Here is a 21,512-nt window from a genome sequence, read left to right as displayed (position 1 = left end):
TTATAATGGTGGGCAAGCCCAACAAAAACTAAGAGAAAATTACACTAGATAAAAAGACCTCGATAATGTCATTACTAATTAAAGAAAACAACTCTTTCGAGAAATCTTCATAAACAATATGTCATGGATCATAATATAAACTCAGTTTTGCCACGAGACACTTAGTTGATTTCCCCATAGATATGGGAGAACTAAACCTTTTTATCATCGGAGATCGTGTTACGAATTTGTTGCATAGACCTCTACCACCGCTGACGTGAATATTTCTACTATTAAGCCCCTTAAAAATAATTTTGTTATCCGATTGCAACTCAACCTTGGTATATCCCTTTCCAAAAGCTAATTTTAGACCCTATAATGCTCCCCAGAGCTCTGCAACTTCAACAATGCAATTACCAATGTACCTAGAAAATCGTCCATACCACCTATCGATAAGAGAACAAGTTGAGGGTAATAAGAAAATAACATAATTATGAGAATTAGGTTTTGGTTTAAATAGAAAAGAATGAGAGCTTAACTTTGATAATAGATATTATTTTGGAACATGAGGCAAGAGGGGAAACATATGGTTTGAGAAGAAAACACCATTGTTGAGGGGCTTAGGGCTTGCTTGTTGAAAATCCAAGGCAATGGGGGGAGATTACTCTTCCATGGGTATATATTGTATGAAGGGTAAAGAGAAACCCTCACCCTTTTCTAGGGTTTTCTTTTGATTTCACCATTATTGATGTGTTCTTGATGAAAATTGTGTAAATCATATCTCTAATTGTTGTGATTCATTATTTGATTTGTGTGTTATGAAATTGATTTATGTGTTCATGACATAATGATTTCAGAATTTGCCATGTGAATTGTATGTGAGGTTGAATTGTGTATCATTCTTATTGATGTTTTTTATCATGATGAACACAAAGATGATTTACATGGTGAATTGATATTAATGTGTAAATTACATGAAAATTGGTGTATTTATTGCCTACCATATGCTTACTTATGTTGAAATTGCATTATAAAACATTTAAGTATGTTAGGACATGTTTGGACGAGGCTTAGAAGGGATAAGGATGGCTGAAATATGATTAAAACTGGGATTTTTGGAAAATTTGTTGATGTCAATCAATTGACATCCTTGTCAATCGATTGATCACGTGAAAATTTGGAAAATCTAAAAAAATAAAACCATGTCAATTTATTAATTCCCTTAATCGATCAATTGTGCTAAGTCAAAACATGAAAAATAGGAAATATAGAATGTTGAGAGAAGTTAGATCAATCGATTGACATTTCCCTGCAATCGATTGACACCTTGGAAAATTGGAAAAATTGTTGAGCTGAAACCTATTATTTTCGCTAATTGTTTTTGCCATAACATTGATTATGTAAATCCAAATGAAGTGTGGTTTGAAGCATTGGAAAGCTAACGCGTATGGATATCCCATAATGTTGTATTAAGAGGCTAGATGGGTACTCAAATTTATGAAATATAATTGTTTTACTTGTTACGTGATAGTTGCCGGTAACGAACAAACGATTAATCGTGTAAATGAATGAATTAATGATGAAGCGATGTTAAGATGATTTAACATGATTGAGTGATGTGTGGATAATTATTCGATGTGTGAATATATGATGTGCAGTGCAAGTAAAATTATGTGAATTATTGTAAATACTTGATGATGATTGTTGAGATGCGTAGTTCAGAGTGAGAACTACCGTTGATGTGCTTATATGCATGATTGTTTATAGTCATATGTGGGAATATACTCATTATTGTATTATTGTCGTTGCATGAATTTTTACAATGAGATGTGTGGTATAATCATTGTTGTGTTGTTGTTGTTACATTATTGTATGTCATGCAACATATGTTGTCGTTGTTGTGAAAGAGGCGAGTCACAAGTTCAAATGTTGGGACTTGTGATTTGTCTCAAGCTTAGAGAGTGGGCTTGGAGCTCAGAGAGGGGGCTCAAGGTTCAGATGTTAGGAACTGGTTCGTATGAAGAACCATTGTTGTGTTGGTGCCACATACATATAGAGTTGAGTTGCGAGTCAGGTTCAGAGAGGGGATTGTGATGAGCATTTTAAGGAGTCGAGCATTGGATACATATATGCATTGAGTTTGAGTTAGCTGCTGATATGAGTTGATATGAATGAGTAATTGATTGTGTGATTTAATTGAAGTGTTTTGTACAAGTTTATGTTATCGATGATTGTGGTATGAATACATTATTTGTTGATGATTGTTGTTGTTATTTAGGGATTTCCCAGTCTTTTTCACCGCTAACATATTTAAGCGTATTCTCACCCCTTTGCTTTATGTTGTCCTCCATGGACATATTATAGATAATCAGGAGTGAAGTTTTGTTGCAGTGAGTCGAAGATAGCTTCTTAGAGCTCATCTTCACTTATTTTATCGTTATCATTTTTAGTCGGTTAAATGCTCTGATTTGTAACACCGGGAACAAAGTTTTTTTACTATGTTTTGAGTCAATGTAGAATTATGTAGTTTGAAGTCTAATACTTTATTGGTGAGATTGAACTTAAAAGTTGTTATTATGATAATTTCCGCTGCATGTTATTAAATGCGTTTGAAAGTTTTTGGACGGTTGTCGTAGTGACACCTTAAATTGCCAATTAAATCTTTTTATATAAGTTTCAGGGTTTAACGTGTTATAGAGACCATTGAATATGGTTTAGAACTTGAGTGCTAGCTGAAATTTGACTAGGGAAGTTTTCACTATCAACATATAACTTAACTCTTTTGTAGATGGTATGAGTTAAGGTATCTGGAACTGTATACTCATCATCATGTTTTCTATTGTTCCTCCAAAACCATAGGGTATGACACGACATTGCCCATAAGTTCTCCCATCTCATAGAGCCATCATAATCATAACCATTTGAGAGATTAAACTTGATCCACTTCTGCAAATTGACCCCGAAAAAGGAATTCAAGTAAGACTCGCTAATGATGGATTTCCAAATAATTTTAGCGGTTTTGCAGTCCCGTATCACTTGGAGAGTATCTTCATATATATCAAGGCAGTCACCACACCGTGGTGCGCATAAGTTCAACCGATGCAAGTACGCATTCGTAATCAACCAAACATGTTTAACTAACCAAATTAAGACTTTGATTCTTTCATGAACTTTTAGTTTCCATATGTGCTTCCATACTACATCTGTTTCGGTATGGTGAGGATCTCTTCTTATAGACTCATACACACTAGACACAAACATAACCCCATCATTCGTTGTGTTCCAAACACAAACACCATCACCATTATCGCTCTTAGGATGACGTATAACTATGATTTCACGTGTCTTAGTCAAAGTGACTATTGAGGAGATTGATGTTCCACTCTTCATTACCATATACCAGGTCTACTACCTGATCCACCTGATAAACACTCATATTTGCACTTGGATCTTGTCGAAGATTTCCTGAACGAATCCATCAGTCATTCCGTATGTTGAATTCAAGTCATTGCCAGTGCCCCCAAATGTGGAGTACTTCATGATAGGCCAACTTTTCACAATGTGTTTCCAAAGGCTTGAATCTTGTGGTTTAGAAACTACATTCTCCAAATTGTTGTTGTCCCTATCATATTTTCCTTTGACAACTTGGCACCATATGTGATTATATCCTAACATAAGTTTGCTTCCAAGATTAATCATGCAAGCATTGTTCATATCTACCAAGTTTCTGAATCCCATACCTCCCATGTGTTTGGGTTGCATAATTCACTTCACTTGACCGTGTGAATGTGCCTCTGAGTGTATGAGTCTCTCCAAAGAAATTCCATTTGAAGCTTTTGAATTTCCTTGATGCACCCATTGGGTACTGAACAAGTCATCATGGTGTATGTTGGGATTGCTTCAATAATCACCTTAGCTAACGTTTCTCTACATGCAAAATATAAATGTTGAGCTTTCCAGCTCATTAGTTTCAATTTAATTTTCTCCAGGATGTGTTTGAAGTCTCTCTTTCTAGGGCTTATACCCGTTATAGGCTCTCCCAAATACATTTCCAACTCCTTGGTCTCCTTATATTCAAACACATTGATAAGCTTTCCTACAGTATCAAATACATCATCGCTATCTCCTTTTTACAATGAGTCATTGATTTTAAAAGATGATTATTTCAGTTTATAATACAATACAATATTTTTTTTCATTATACATTTTAATTCTACTTTTATCATTTTTAATATATTTGATATCAATATTTTAATAAAAAATATTATTCTCTCTATTATTTATATATTTTTTAATGTAAAAAACGATTAATTAAGTCACTAATTATCAGGAGAAGAAGGTAGTATCATATTTAAAATAAAAATCTTATAAGCTTCAATTATTTAGATGATAATAAAGACTTTCATTGAAAATCAAAATTATTTTATTATATTTTAGGTAAATATTAATGACAATTAATACAAAAACACAATAACGAATACTAGTAACACACATCAAATAGAAAATTTGCAATTTGCAATAATCTTTGAAAAACAATAATAAACATATGTGTAGAAAATTTGCAATTTGCAATAATCTTTGAGAAACAATAATAAACATATGTGAGCAAATATAACAATTGAAAGTAAATAAAGAACATTGAATCTTTAACATGGAAATCCTTCATGGTAATAAGAGAGTATCAAAATTATTTTATCATGCAACCAAAAATAAAGAGAGATGTTGAACCTACGATGGAGTGGAGCTTCCGGTGCGACGAAGAGAGGGGTGCACCTCCAAGGTTAGCACTCTGACTCTCAAGTCAGTATATGAAAATGTAAAGAGTATTCAAATTATGTTTTAAACTTATTACCTGATTTGGCATTATTCCATATATATAGGCGAGAGAAGTAACAACTTCGTTATCTTCCAGGCGTGAATACAGAGGACCGTTGGATGTGTATGAGGTGTACATTTCCTGTAGCAAAGTATATGATAGTCCCATGGTAAGTGGAAGATTATAGAAATATAATCGTGTATTTGATCAAGAGGATTTGGCCGATAACAAGCTATCTTAAGGTGGTCAATCCAAGACGAATATGGATGGCCCAAAATAGTTACCCTCAAGAATTTTTGGGCATCTAGAATACTGGGGAATCTTTAGTGACTACGGCCGACTTTTCGAGGATTCATCTTTGTTGTTCCAAAATTGAAGCATTTAGAGTTTGTCACAGAAGTAATGGGGGACATGCACATTTAATGTTTTCTTGTCACTTAGTCATTTTTACTTCTCCTTGACAACACGTCACCCTAGGCATGCATGTTGGGGAACGTTTACCGTACATAGGGTACTTAAATGTCTTTTACCCTAGTTCTGGTTGATGGGACAATATATTGATTACCCTTGGATTTTCTCTTACTGTTTGATCTGAATCATCAATCCTTGTACTAGACCTTCTTACAAAAGTTAGACATTATTCTCCGTTTTTCCTCTTTTTCTTCTTGTTATTAAAAGTATGAAAAGAATAGGACATGCAGTTGCAGGCCCAAACCTGAAAATAATGTTCACTGATTTTACGCGCGATTAAGAAAATGATTCAACCAATTTTTCTGCAAAACTGAAATTTTATTTTAAGCGCAAATAGAATTGGTTGCCTGAAAGTTTAAAAAAATGCCTGGACAAAATTGGGGTATGACAGCTGCCCCTATTTAATTACCTTTAACATAAGAGTATGAATGACTACATTCTTCATATAATCATGGTGAAAGATGATTAAATACAAATGACCAAAATTTTATCCTTTAAAGGAAAGATAGTGAGATAGATGAATTTCATGAAGGTTCAACCTTGCTAGGGATATGAAGGATTTGCCTCCACCCACCGATTATGGTATTGCCTTCAATGACAAACTCTGAAAACAACCAATAACCGAAAGGTTCTCTGAAAATTAACAGAGAAACCCCTCAATGGGAAAAAAAATCAAAACTGGGAGATTCTATGAGAATTAACATAGAAAACCCTCAACGGGCAAAATAATCAACATCTGTGAGATTCTATGAGAATTAACAGAGAAAACCCTCAATGGGCAAAACAATCCACAATTGGGAGATTCTCCGAGAATTAATAGAGAAAACTCTCAACAAACGAAACAATCAACAACTGGGAGATTCACTGAGAATTAACAGAGAAAACTCTCAATAGTCAAAATAATCAACAACTAGGAGATTCTCTAAGGATTAACAGAGAAAACTCTGAACTGTAAAAAACAATCAACAATTGGGAGATTCTATGAGAATTAATAGAGAAAACTCTCAACAGTCAAAATAATCAATAACTCGGAGATTCTCTGAGAATTGACAGAGAAAAATCTCAACAGACAACATAATCAAAAACTAGGAGATTCTCTGAGAATTAACAGAGAAAAATCTTAATGGTCATAATAGTGAACAATTGAGAGATTCTCTACGAATTAACAGAGAAAGCCCTCAATGGGAGAAACAATCAACAACTGAGAGATTCTCTGAGAATTAACAGCGTAAACTCTCAACAGTCAAAATAATCAACAATTGGGAGATTCTCTGAGAATTAACATAGAAAAATCTCAACAGTAAAAATAATCATCAATTGGGAGATTCTCTGAGGATTAATAGAGAAAACTCGCAATAGTCAAAATAATCAACAACTGGGAGATTCTATGAGAATTGACAGAGAAAACTCCTAACAAAGAAAATAATCAACAACTGGGAAATTATGTGAGTGTTAACTGAGAAAAATCTCAACAGACAAAATAACCAACAACTGGGAGATTCTCTGATAATTAATAGAAAAAGCTTTCAACGAATAAAGATTGATAGAGGAAATTGATAAATCTACTTGGAATTGACTGGTATCGCATGCAATGAACGGCGATTGGGGAAACATTCAAGAAAAGACTCCTTAAGGAGAAGATTTATTGAGGAAAATAACCTGTAGGGGAAAAGTTCCAAAGCAGACTCTCCGGAAAGACCTCTGTTTGGAAACAAATTTGAGCAGACTCCCTGGGAATATTCAACGAGAAGTCCTGTGGGGGAGAATACTCGCTCGGAGAAATACCACTAGCTTAGCTTAGGGTTGATATGGGGTTCAAGAGCAGTTACAAAATCCAGGTTTATGCCATGCATGTATGTTTTATGTTGAAGCATGAGATGATGCATGTAATGCATGGTCAATGCACGAGATGGGTTAATGTATGTGTGTGCCAATGAATTTTGTACTTTGAAGTTGAATTGCCAGACATGAACTGGTCTTTAAAATGGCGCCAGACGAATAATGGATTTTGAAATTTGACAGTCATATAGGAGTTGGTGAAAAAGGTTAAGTTACCAGACGAGTACTAGTTTTTTAAAATGGGAATTTCCATAAGAGAACTGGATTTAAAAATGATAAGCCGCCTGATGGGAACAAAACTTTGGAATTGACTCCCAAACAGGAACTGGATTTTATTTAACTGTCAAACGTGAATTGACTTTAAGACAGGCTACCAGACGAGAACTGGTGAAAAAGATTAAGTTGTTAGACATAAACTGACTTTAAAGTAGACTACCAGACGCGATCTAGTTTTGATTTAACTGTTAGATAGGAGCTGACTTTAAAGTATTTTATCGTGCGGGAACTACAAATGATTTAACTATCAGACGAGAACTAAATTTGAAATAGGTTACTAGACAGGAACTAGTCTTACAAATGAAAAATGTTCAAATTCCAGACAGGTATTGGATTAAATTGCTACACGAGAAATGTTTTTTAAATTGAACTGCCAGATGAGAATTGTTCTTCAAATTGAACTGTTATACGAGAACTGGTCTTTAGATTTGAAGAATTCTGAACAAGCGTCAGATTCTGCAAGAGTTTCAACTTTGATAGACAAGTACCGGTCTTTGGGTATGAGGGTGAGCATTACTCACGCGTCTTGCATGCAATTTGTTTTTATGAAGTATAATGATCATCTATGCGATATTGGTTTGAGAAATGCATGAAGTGTGATGATTGATCGATGCATGCAATGTGTTGATTTTGGGTTGTGCCACATAAGACTGAGCTTTTCTGAGGTGCCAAGCAAGATTGGTATTTTATGTTTGATCTTTCATGTTTGTGTTACATGACTTTTTAATGATGTCAGATTCATGCTATGTGAATATGCCCTATGAATGAGATGATATGCATGGTATGATGTTAGAGCATTTTAAACATGGTTGATGCACGAGGATAATCTATGCAATGACTTGAGGGTTTCCAAAAGTTCTCGCGTGGGGGGTAATGGATGTAGGTTTCTTTTATAACAAATCTTCTTTGTCAGAAGGAAAAGGTTGTAGGAAGCTAGCATGATCTCCTGGAACTCGCTTTGAAGTCAATGGTTGTTAATGCACGACATGGTTTACATGAGCATCTTGAAGGTCTGGAGACGAGCTCATTTACCCCCAGTTTGTTGGGTATTTGAAGATATTTACCTCAAAAGGATTTTGGAATAAAGTTGCCATAATATGACCTTGAGATGGTTTTCCCCAATATTTTAAACTTTGAAGCAATATGCCCCTGATTAACCGATTATTGGAATGGTTTACCTTTGATTGTTCAAATCTTAAAGCGATCTGCCCCAGATTGAGTGATCTTTTGAGGTGGCTTGCCCTAGTATGAGACTTGAAGAGGGTTGCACCTGATACAACCGACTATTTAAAGGGATTTCCCCAACAAGGTCTTGACGTGATCTGCCTCTGGTTGATAGAGTCCTAAGGTTATTTTCCCCAGATTGACTGATCTTTGGAGGGCTTTTCCTCTAATCAGCATAACCTCTAGGAGATTTACCCCTGGTCTCCAGAGTCCTGAGGTTGTTTGCCCCATAATGGATCCATTACAGATGATCGAGTTCCTCGCTAATTGCTAATTGATTGCTTAATGTTGGAACTTCCTTGATGCTAGGCGTCGACTTGCATACAAAATTGTTCCTTTAGAATGGTAATTTTAATGCAATGCTCATACAGGTTTTGAAACCAAAATCATTATTAAGATGTTGTTGTGATGCACAGTCAATGATTCAATGATCGAAACACAATGTCGATATAGACATTCAACGTGTGAAAATGATGCAACCTAACCGTAATATGCTTTCAAAATAAACCATGTTTCAGGTTAATGCAACCTAGCCGTATTATGCTTTCAAAATAAACCATGTTTCAATTAGGTCTTTTGAGGATTGTAACGTGTTCTGGTTCACGACTTTCGAAACAAAATTTAATTTTAACATACCCATTCTCCTTATGATCTCCAGTTATAAGTTCAATTAATTCAACTTGAATTCAACTTCCAATAGGGTTTTGAAGGTGAATATATGATGGTTTGATAAGCAATGAGGTTTTTACTTGAGGTAACAGTCACCTACTTTTGTTTGGTAGTCACAAAATTTTGTTTTTGTCAAGAATTTTGGTGACCCTTTGATTCTTGATATGGTGGTTACGTAATCTTGTTTTTTTGTTAAGGATTTTGATGACCTTTAATTTTTATTTTTGTTTCATTTTGTATCCCTATTTTTTGCCTGGACTACTTCTTTGAAGCTTTCAGTCCACTAAGATGCCCTGATTTTTGCCTAAGTTGCCTTTCCCGGTGTTCGACTTAGCGGGCTATTTCTTTCTTTTCTCCTTTTTATTTTAATTTTATTGAAAGGTTGTGACTACTGTGTTAATGGTTGGAGAGGAACAACCACTGTAACTTTTAGTTTTTTGTTCATGATTTCTTTAACACTTAATGATGTGTGTGAATAAGAGCATATGGTTGAACCACTTATTGGAAGATGTATATATATACTAATTCTCTTGAAAATTGAATGCATAGTCAAACTATCTGAACAAAACTAACCATCCTCAGGTTAAGCGTAAGGGTTTTAGTTCTGAAAGAAATACCAATTTCTAGGCTAAAAGTGGTTGACTAGGTATTAACTCTTTAGCTTCTCGGTGTTTGGGGATTTGAAATAATACCTTACATCATCAACAACATTTTACTCGAAAGCATGCCGTAGAAATTTTCGATATTTCTTTTTCATCAATCTCCCTATGATCTTTGCTTAAGCAAAAGTTTGATAAAGAAAAGTGAATGAGAGAAGTATTGATATATATATATATATATATATATATATATATATATATATATATATATATATATATATATATATATATATATATATATATATATATATATATATATATTTTTTTTTTTCACTTTTGCGATAAACATGAAAAAAATGAGTGAACATGAAACGATTGATTCAAAAGATACATGCTCATTTCATTACCATTACCATTAAAAACAACAATGTTTAAAAGAAAATAAGTGCTCAACATGTAAGGAAATTACAAATGCAAAATGCCAAAATGATCATAAGGTTTGAGGATATGCTTCCGTATCTGATCCACTGGCTTTATGAGGTGTTCCCTAAAGTCTTTACACTTATTCAGGCGAGGTCTTTCCGTTCACCAACAGGTTTCCTTCTGGGAAGGTTAAGTACTTTTTGTCGACCAACTGTTGTACTTTAGCTTTAAAAGCTTTGCAGTCCTCGGCTGGGTGTCTTGCTAATCCGACATGATATTCGTATTGATCATTAGGATCATACCCAGGTGGGAATGGTTGTGGGACCGACTTGAGACATCTATGAACCACTAGTGAGTTTTGAATCAGATATGGCAGAAGTTGACTATATGTCATAGGAATTGGGTCAAGGGGAGCATTCATTCTTTCTAGATTATTTCGGGGCCTGGATTGTCCATGACTTATGTTCTGATACACTCATCCCTTGGCTTGCTGATTTGAATGGAGAGCGGTCCAGGGTTGCCGGTATGGCGCTCTAGGCATTGTTGGTTGCCTATAAGGAGTTGGCGACGCTGCTATCATATATGGGAACTAATAGTATGGTGCAAGAAATGGTGATTGCTAAAAATATGAGGGACCATTAGGTCATGCCGGTGCACCATGAGAATATCTGACAGCTACCATGACAGCATTGCTTTCCCACTTTCTTCTTCTAAAAGTCGTTAGCGGATTCCTTTTCATAAATCTTCCTACTCGAGGCGTCTTGTATTTTTCCGCTTTTGAATCCTATTTTGTTGCGTTCTCCCACCATCACCAAGTCAGGGAAGTTCGATGACACATTGTCTATCATTTTCTCAAAATAAGAGCCTTGCAGAGTAACCATGAACATGTCAACCAATTCCTTTTCCAATAATGGTGGTTGGACTTGGGATGCTAATTCTCTCCACAGTTATGCATATTCCTTGAAGGGTTTGCAGCTCTTTTGAGATAAGTTTTGCAGTTGCATGCGACTGGGGGGCCATGCCCATATTATACTTGTATTTATTTAGAAAGGCATAAGCTAGTTCCCTTCATAACTGAATATGGATCCTTTCTAAATGACCTTAGCCATGTGGCGCACTTGAGTCGACATATGGCGTCATAAAGGTCACGAGGAAAGATGAAAATAGAATAAGAGAGTTTTTCTTGATTTCATTTTAAATTAAAGCTCCTAGGAAATAATGGGTGATCATGATCGATTGCACGCACGTCTGTGACGTGACATTTTGGTGTATTACGTTCATAATGACCCGAGAATAATAATTAAATACTATGGCATTTCTTTGAAGTGGCATGTGCGGACTGGGAAAACAGTGTCGAAAGGCTACAAAAATGCCACCTTTTATCTGGTCATATGATCGAAAATGGTTTTTTTTTGGGCATCTGTTAACCTTAAATTTTCTACTTGGTGGGAAAAGTCAAATGAATGTTGCGTTAGTGAAACGCTAAGTGTTAGCATTGATGGGCAGGGGTAGATAATAATGACACGTCGACTAAGGTTATCTGATTGACACCTTGAGACGTAGTTTGGAAGAATCTCAAAAGCAGATCTTGAGATTTGGTTTGGACGAGTCTCAGTAACAGACCTGGGTAACCACTCGACAACATGTCGAGGATGAGTATCTCGACAAATTCCAAAGATTTAGAAAATTGAAGAAACCAAAGACAGAAGAGACTTAAGACTATCAACAACTACCTTCTACGAGCAAGCAGTTACTAGTCACTAAGAGCAGTTAGAGAACATGGGGTAATGGTTTTCATCAGTTTCAAATTGCTGATGACATGGTAGTGCATTGGATGATGAGATGCATGTGTATGAAGACGTGTCAATTCTTTAGGAGTAAACTATCGAAAACAATTATTTTTAGTTTAGTATATATATCAAGCTCATATGTTGTAATCAAGGTCACAAATCTCATATAATTTCTCTATAGAATTGTAGTACCCAAGTCAAAGAATGAAATGATTTATGAGCAATATGTCAGTTTGCGTCCTCTTTTCTTTGCATTTTTTTTGTTTTCTTAATTGAAACATTTTAATTTTGTCATCTTCTGCATTTATTTAATGTTGTTCATTTTAGACGTCTTTTACTTTAATTCAAACTTTATTTTCTTTAAAGTTTACTTTTACACTGTGTGCACCTAGACATTCGTAGTCACATCCTACATGTATTTTCTTTTAAAAGTTTTTGTATAAAGATATTTTCGAATTTTTTTGAATAAATCTAAAAAAAATTTCAAACTTGTGATTGTTCGCTAAAAACATCTACAAATAAATTTATCATTTATATTATTTAGTACTTGATCTATGTCATAGAAATTCATCAAATTTTACATTGATTGTCGATTATTTAATATAAACTTTTTTTTATATGAATTTAAAATTGACTATGAATTGAAAAAGCTATCCAAGACAGGATTATTGATTTTTCTCAATATACATAAAAAAAAGTGACAAGTCTAGAATAAATGGAGTAATAGTAGTAATTTTCAAATTCTTACAAAAATTCATGAGACTTATATGAAGTGGTAGTAGTATACTATAGTGATATTAATGGAAGTCATAAGAAAAATACAATTTGTTGCCGTATAAGCACAAATAATAAATATATGAGCAAAGTGGTCCCCACACATAGATAGAAGATAGAAGATAGCCTCGTGAGTTGGAGTTGGCATGCCATGGAAAAGCCATGTCATTCACGAGACTCTTCTTTTCACAAATGATGAATGAGCATAGGATGGGACCCACCTTGAATGATGGCACAATACATACAGTACTAGAGTACTAGTACATTAACATGAACATGATCATAATGATCATGAGGTTATTATTTTCAATTCCCATCGCGTAGAGTTATAGCGCGTGAAGCTTATCGAACACGCTCAAATATCTTCACATTCACACTACTTATGATGATGGAGTCAATAGTCAAACTCATAAGCAAAAAAACCACCTTTTCCTTCTCAAGAATCTCAACAGAATACAAATAGTCCTACTACTATTAATTAATAATAATAATAATAATAATATATTTATTAATATTCCCTATCTCATCTTTAATAAAAAAATTATAAATAAAATAAAAGTTTTAATTGAACCTAAAATCACTCTTATAAAATAGTATTTTAAATTTATAACAATTGAGTTAACCTTGTTACTTTTTTAATTACTGTACACAAACTATACAAATTTAAATTTATATAAAAAGGAAGTCTTTAAAAATACATAATTTTTTTTTGTTAACATATTTATCTGATTGGTTGTAAATTATAGTTTTTGACCATTTCATGCACATTAAAGAATATACTTAATTTTGTATAAAAACTATAAATTTTGAAATAATATATAACGTTATTTTTCAATAATAATATTAAAAAAGTATTTAAAAATTTAGAAGAAAATAGAATAATAAATAATAATCATTCCAATTCAACATAAATTTAAAAGTGAAAATGTCATTTAATTAAAAATAAATTTTATTTAGGAAAACGACATTAATTTTAAAAAGTCATGAAATAATAAAAGTGTAATAAAAAATAAATACTAATATTTTATTTAAAATTTAATGATAGTGCATTATCAGTGTAAAAAAATATTATATATACGTTTAATCAAAATATTTTAAAATATCAAATCATATAAATAATTTAAAATTTATAGAGTGATTTAGGGAGATATATGATTGTCACTGATTTATTGAATAAAAGTAATTTATACTGTCAATGCACCATTCATTTTCTCTTTATTTAAATTATAATATAAATAGTAAAAAGACAACAATAAAAAAAATATAGTTTAATTTTCATATGTATGAAAAATGTTTTTAGGATGTTAATAAAAAAATATAAAAATTTGTATTGGGAAATGATATATCTAGGTTTTTAGTAATTATAAAATTGTTGTTCCAATACAAAATTTCTACTTTATTTATGTAACAAATGCATTTGGAGAACACATCTTTTCATTTTTCCTTTTAATTTGTTGACTATTACTGTAGTAACTACCTAGAAAAAAACAATAGCTAGTCGATTCAAATGCAACGTAGAATTTCATTAGAGTGCATTGTAGAATGTTTATATTCAAACATAATGTTTTTCATATTTAGTCTTATGTTATTTTTTTAGAGTAATGTTAGTTTGTGTAAAACAAATATAAATTAAAAGATAAATATAATAAAAAATTCTTAAAAATCACATGATAAATTTAATACTATAATATAAGTTTATAAATAATAACTTTATGAACTTTTTCAATATAAATTTTTTAACATGTGTTTAAAGACACAAGTTATCATTATACTTCGATTCAAATGCAGCGTAGAATTTCATTAGAGTGCATTGTAGAATGTTTATATTCAAACACAATGTTTTTCATATTTAGTCTTATGTTATTTTTTTAGAGTAATGTTAATTTGTGTAAAACAAATATAAATTAAAAGATAAATATAATAAAAATTCTTAAAAATTACATGATAAATTTAATACTATAATATAAGTTTATAATTAATAATTTTATGAACTTTTTCAATATTAAATTTTTAACATGTGTTTAAAGACACAAGTTATCATTATACTTCGATTCAAATGCAGCTTAGAATTTCATTAGAGTACATTGTAGAATGTTTATATTCAAACACAATATTTTTCATATTTAGTCTTATGTTATTTTTTTTAGAGTAATGTTAATTTGTGTAAAACAAATATAAATTAAAAGATAAATATATTAAAAAATTCTTAAAAATTATATGATAAATTTAATACTATAATATAAGTTTATAATTAATAATTTTATGAACTTTTTCAATAGAAAAATTTTAACATGTGTTTAAAGACACAAGTTATCATTATACTTCGATTCAAATGCAACTTAGAATTTCATTAGAGTGCATTGTAGAATGTTTATATTCAAACACAATATTTTTCATATTTAGTCTTATGTTATTTTTTTTAGAGTAATGTTAATTTGTGTAATACAAATATAAATTAAAAGATAAATATATTAAAAAATTCTTAAAAATTATATGATAAATTTAATACTATAATATAAGTTTATAATTAATAATTTTATGAACTTTTTCAATATGAAATTTTTAACATGTGTTTAAAGACACAAGTTATCATTATACAATTTTTTAATATGAAAACACTTCGTTTTTGTAAATTCATATACAGAACATTTTTTTAAATATAAATAATCAATTCAAATATTAAATTTTATATTAAATTTTCTACAAAAGTATTTTTTAATTTAATATTTATAATACAAAAATATTTAATTCTAATTCTTTAAAATAAAATCTAAAAGAAATATTATATGACCGACTTCAACATGGACATATTATACGGTGATTAAAATAAAATATTACAAATTAAAAGAAATAGTTGCACATTTATAAGGATTATAAATAAAATCATTTTTATAGAGAAATTAGAATATTTATACAACTATTAAAAATTAAAGGTAGTACTATTTTATATGCTTAAAATCATACTAAACCATTTTTTTAAAAGAAAGTCATATATAAGGAATTGACCAAGGAGAATAACATTAACAATATTTTTATCATTCCTTGTTGGTAGTATTTATGCATTTTAAAGTTTTTGAAAGAAATTTAAATATTATTATTATTAATATATTATTTTCAAATTTTAATTTTTTAATTTACAAAATAAACATATTTTTCACAATTATCATATTTAAAAAAGGAAAATCAAACTAACTATGTTTAAAAACAACATTAGCTGAAAAGTGGTGTAACGTATGCATACAATTTTTGTACACATATCCCGATATACATGGCGCATACATATAAGTCATGTCACTGCATGTGACGCGTGTATGCATCCTCTAGTAGCATACGCTACAAACAATGACCATTATATATAAAAATTGGTAAAACAAAACAACATACTAACCATAAGCAATGACTACTATATATAAAAGTTGTATAAATGCCCCATATACATTGACTATTGTGTATAAAAGTTGTATGTATATGCCATAACATTTTTTTTTAAAACATGTTAATTTGATATTTCTTTTAAATTATAGTTTTTTTAGAATTTATTTTGAAAAATATAGTTATTCTAAAAAAATTCTCAAAGATATTTTTTTAAAAGTAACAACTAGATTGAATGAGTATTGTTTGACCGAAAATAAATGTATCTTTTTTTAATTTAAAAATAATCTAAAATGTAAAGTTTGCATAATTCAAAAGTATACAATGACAATTTTTTTAAAGAAATTTAAATTATATAGTTTAAGGGTAAAATACTAAAATTTTCAATAAAATTAATTTCTCAAACTAAAAATAAATATGAAGAGATAAACATTGTCAAAAGTAGTAGACCCCGTAAAGATTATGAATAATTTTATTAAAAATAAAAAATATGAATAATATTATATAATAAATTTTAATATTATATAAAATCTACTATTATAAAGAATATTAAAAGAAATTCAGATGAATAATAGAAAAAAATATTATAAACCTAACAAAAAAAATTCCTTAAAAATTTATTGTAAATTTGACATTGCCAACCTAGTATTTGAAATTTCTAAAGTAACCATAGTTAAAATGAAACTAAAGTTGGACTTTGAAGCATTGAAAATCCAAATCTTTGTTGGCTAAAGTTCAAAAAGGCAAATATTTTAATAATATTATTATGATTGTATCAATGAATATGAAATTGGCACTCTGACACAAGTCATGATTAACTCTATTGCATGTTCTCTCTTTCATTACTGTTCTACATAGTACTGTGTCTATATATATAGTTTCATCTATCCTTCATTTCCTATACTGTTCTCCATAAAGGTACCTAATGCTCTCTGTCACACACTGTCATCATACTTCTTAGCCCAACCAACCCCATTTTTTCTGTCCTTCCATTCCTAACACCATTCTGTTTTTTTTTCACCTCCTTCAAACCAAACAACTTCGGTTGTTTCTTTCACCTCCTTCAAACCAATCAAGTTCTGATTTTTTTTTTGAGAAAAAATGGGTGAGAAAGATGATGAGTTTAGTTTGGGTTTGAGCTTGAGTTTAGGTTGTGGAGAATATGAAAATAATAAAACCAAAAACAAAACTCCTATGAATGTTATGCAGAAACCTCTTCAATCTGTTCCAAACCAAAGGGTTTCCTTCAATAACTTGTTCCAGTTTCATGGTATGTTTTTTTTTTCTTCTTATCTACATCTCTTTTCAATTTTTTTTATTAGGGTAAAACTAAAAATCCCATTTTTAGTAAACTATCATGTAATGATGAACGCAAATCATTTTTATTTTTTTTTAAAATAGTTTTTTTAAGAAAAAAAGTTTTTATTTTTAAATCATGGAAATGAAAAGCACAAACCCTAATTTTATTTTATGTTTATTTTTTAATTTATGAGTCAAAGCGGTTTCGAGTAAAAAGAATAGGCTTTATTGTCGTCATTAATTACACATTTGCCACTAACAAACTCACGTGCACATCACGTTACAGATCTCAGTAGCGAAACGAGGTCGTTTCTCCGTGGAATCGATGGGAACTCGCTGCGACCGTCTGCGGCGGCGGTGTTTGATGATGAGAACGGAGTTTCGTCCCCGAATAGCACTGTGTCGAGTATAAGTGGAAAACGGAGCGAAAGAGAAGGAAATGGAGATGAAAACGATGCTGTTGAGAGGGCTTCGTGTTCTCGCGGTGGAAGCGACGATGATGAAGGTGGAGGATGCGGCGGCGACGGTGAATCATCGAGGAAGAAGCTGAGATTGTCGAAGGAACAGTCACTGTTGCTGGAAGAAACTTTCAAAGAGCACAACACACTGAATCCGGTGAGTTTGTTGTAGTGGTGTTTCTGTAATTCAATTTCAACCAAAGGGTTTAGTTGTAATTTGGTTATCATCATTAGTGGCATCTCTGTGATTCAATTATAGGTTAAGGGTGTATTTGGGAGTGCAAATTTGGTTATTTTGACTTTTTCTTTTTTGTTTTTATTATTATTTTTAGGTTATTTTGAGGTTGTCTTTTATTATTATTGTTATTACTAGTAGCATCTAATTTGTCAACTTTTTTTTTAATGAACACGCAGAATAATAAATTGATATTTTTTATTAGTTTTGATTTCAATTTAAATTATTTGTATAATAAATTTGATTAATAAACTTTATAAATGAGGAAAGAAAATATTGTATAAATTGTGAGATGTTAGGTTGAAAAATTATAATTATTTCAGTTTTTTTTTTATGATGAAATGTTAAGAAATTAGTATTCATCTATGGTATAATTTTGGTAGAAAATGTTAAAAAGTTATTTAAAAGGTAATTTTGAAAGAAAAATAGGCAAGCCCATACTCTCATATCCTCTTTTTATATATAGTAATATATAGTAGTATATTATTATTATTATTAATTAATTTTTATTTTACCAGAAACAAAAGCAAGCATTGGCGAAACAGTTGAGTCTGAAGCCTAGACAAGTGGAGGTGTGGTTCCAAAACAGGAGAGCAAGGTGAAGTTTGTCTTTTATCTTCTACTTAGGGATATTACTGTCATTTTCATATCAATTTTAGAATTTAGAATTAGATTTATGAAGCACATACACATAATAATCTGAAAAGTGAATTAATTAAGGCTAATCACAAGTGTTGCTACATGTGTTCAACGTAGAAATGGACACGCATCTGAGGTGTCGGTGTTACAGGGATAATAAGTAAACATTATTGTTATACTTATGATGGTGTGACATTGTTTGTTACATCGTTGTGTGTTTCATGTGTGTTGTATTTTCCCATTAGAGAAAAAAAAGTGAAGTGCTTTGTTTTGATTTGAATGCAGGACCAAGTTGAAGCAAACTGAGGTGGATTGTGAATATTTGAAGAGATGCTGTGAGACTCTAACTGAAGAGAATAGAAGGTTGCAAAAGGAAGTGCAAGAGCTTAGGGCATTGAAGTTATCTCCACAACTTTATATGCAGATGAACCCTCCCACCACTCTTACAATGTGTCCTTCGTGCGAGCGTGTTGCCGTGTCATCCGCATCCTCCTCATCAGCAGCCGCACCCTCTGCATCAGCTCCAGCTAACCGCAATCCGTTAGGCCCTAGCGTTCAACGGCCAGTACCTGTCAATCCTTGGGCGGCCATGTCTCTCCAAAACCGTTCCCGGTCTTGAGTCCTCGGCCATGATATTAGCATTAGGTTAAAGTAGGCAAAGAGATTTAGTGTATGTTTGATACACGGTGAGTTTGATGGAATCATGGCGGCACACTGCGATTCTACCAAACTCAGTGCGAAAACGTGTGGTTAAAAGCTAGACAGAAATGAATCAATTCTGCAGTGCACTTTACTTTTTAGTGTTGGTTTACTAGGACTTAAGGTTATGACTTTATTTTACTTTAGGCCTAGTGATAACATGTTTTACTCAACTTTAGGATGTGTAAAGTTTGAACATGTTAAAGTAGGTTGTGTTTTTCATATGCTGAATAGTTTTTTTTATTTTTATGATCCTTGAAAGGGTGAAAAGGAGAATCCGAATCTATTTTATCTAATTTTTTCATGTGATATATCATACAAGTTGGTGAGAAAAAGTGGGATATTGTGCAAGATTGGAAAGGGGACAAATTAAGGAGATTCCCATGAGGTGAAAGATGTGGTCTCAATTAGAAATGATTTTGTCTATCTTTTGTTGTTATTCTTTTTCCTTTGTTTTTATACTTAAACATGGGGTTGAGTGATGAGTCACATTGTGTGGGACTCTAATTCATACTTCCTTGAAATATGGATTTTTCCATTACCATTAAGAGGAGACAATAGTGAACCACTAGTGAGAGTGGTTGCATCAATATTCAATGTGTTTTTGAAGGTTTGGTTACAAAAAGGCAAGTAATATACACAAAAATAGTTACTACTCCTGCTGCTAGCATGGTCCATGCTCAAAACTTGTGCACATTGGCCAATTTTGTCTTTGGAATGTCTGATTTGTCTGAAAAACTATTCCAACTTAGTATATAATGTTTCAAAATTTTGGCTCTCACTTAAATATTATGCTTCTCAAAATCACATCGAAAAGGGCGATCGCGGTGACCAAACATTGGCTTATTGATTATGTGTAGTTCTATCCGTTGGCAAAAGCTACAATAATTTTTGGTATAGGAGACAAATAGATCATTAGTGCTCAAATTTACCAAACAATTTAATAGATGGTATATCCAGAATTCATTGATATTGGTAGTGTTGTCTTTGATTTGATCCGGATAACAAAAATTTCTATTTTTCTTTTTCAATCTCGTCTTCTGTCTTTGGCTAATCTTTTCTTCCAATCAGCTCATTTGTCCTTTTCTTTTTCTCTTTGATTTGATTTCTTAAGGTTTTTTGTCAATGGCAAATCGTGTTTGTTTTCGGGGCAGATATTTGTAAACGTGCTTAAACTACACTGTGTAGCTTTTTGTTTTTGTTTTTCACAGTAGGAAGGCTGTGGACATGTTGTGGGAGTGGGATAATTGTAGATGTGAGTTAAACTCGAAGCCACACTTTGTTGTAGAGAGGTAGAAAGATTCTGGATGTAAAGTGGGATAGTGAGATAATGGTATATATATGAGTTTAGCTTAAATTTAGGCTTTGAATTTCATAGCTTGGAGAAATTGTGGATGCGCGGTACAACATTGAGATAATTGTATACGGGGTTTAACTTGAAATCCCACTTCACTTTGTAGTTACTTGTTTTTCATGGTAAAGAGATTGTGGACGCATAATATAAATGTGAGATAATTGTATGTGAGTTTAACTCAAATCCACACTTTATACTTTGTAGCTTCTTGTTTTTTCACGATAGAGACATTGTGGATGTGCGGTGCAACATTGGGATAATTGTACATATGAGTGTAGCTCGAAATCCCACTTTCTAGTTTCTTGTTTTTCAAGATAAAGAGATTGTGGACGCACGGTGTATCTCTGAGATAATTGATGTGAGTTTAACTCGAATCCACACTTTGTACTTTATAGCTTCTTGTTTTTTACGGTAGAGACATTGTGGATGCGCGGTGCAACATTGAGATAATTGTACATGTGAGTTTAACTCAAAATCACACTTTGTAGTTTCTTCTTTTTCATGGTAGAGAGATTATGGACGCATGGTGTAACTGTGAGATAATTGTACAGGAGTTTAACTCGAAGCCACACTTTGTAGCTTCTTGTTATTCACAC

General features: G+C 31.9%; 1 protein-coding gene across 1 annotated transcript; it reads left to right on the top strand.

Annotated features, from left to right (window-relative positions):
- Positions 1-17,028: 17,028 nt before the first annotated feature.
- LOC127076742 (homeobox-leucine zipper protein HAT3) lies at positions 17,029-19,858 on the top strand. Its single transcript, XM_051018504.1, has 4 exons — positions 17,029-17,502; positions 17,818-18,146; positions 18,743-18,822; positions 19,149-19,858. The coding sequence occupies exons 1-4, from the start codon at positions 17,334-17,336 to the stop codon at positions 19,480-19,482; spliced, it is 912 nt and encodes a 303-aa protein (XP_050874461.1). The 5' UTR covers positions 17,029-17,333; the 3' UTR covers positions 19,483-19,858.
- Positions 19,859-21,512: the final 1,654 nt, after the last annotated feature.

This window comes from Lathyrus oleraceus, chromosome 4 (assembly GCF_024323335.1).
Source record: "Lathyrus oleraceus cultivar Zhongwan6 chromosome 4, CAAS_Psat_ZW6_1.0, whole genome shotgun sequence".
In the NCBI taxonomy this organism is placed as follows: domain Eukaryota; kingdom Viridiplantae; phylum Streptophyta; class Magnoliopsida; order Fabales; family Fabaceae; genus Lathyrus; species Lathyrus oleraceus.
Note: the sequence above shows the minus strand (reverse complement) of the source record. Positions and strands in the feature narration are given on the sequence as shown.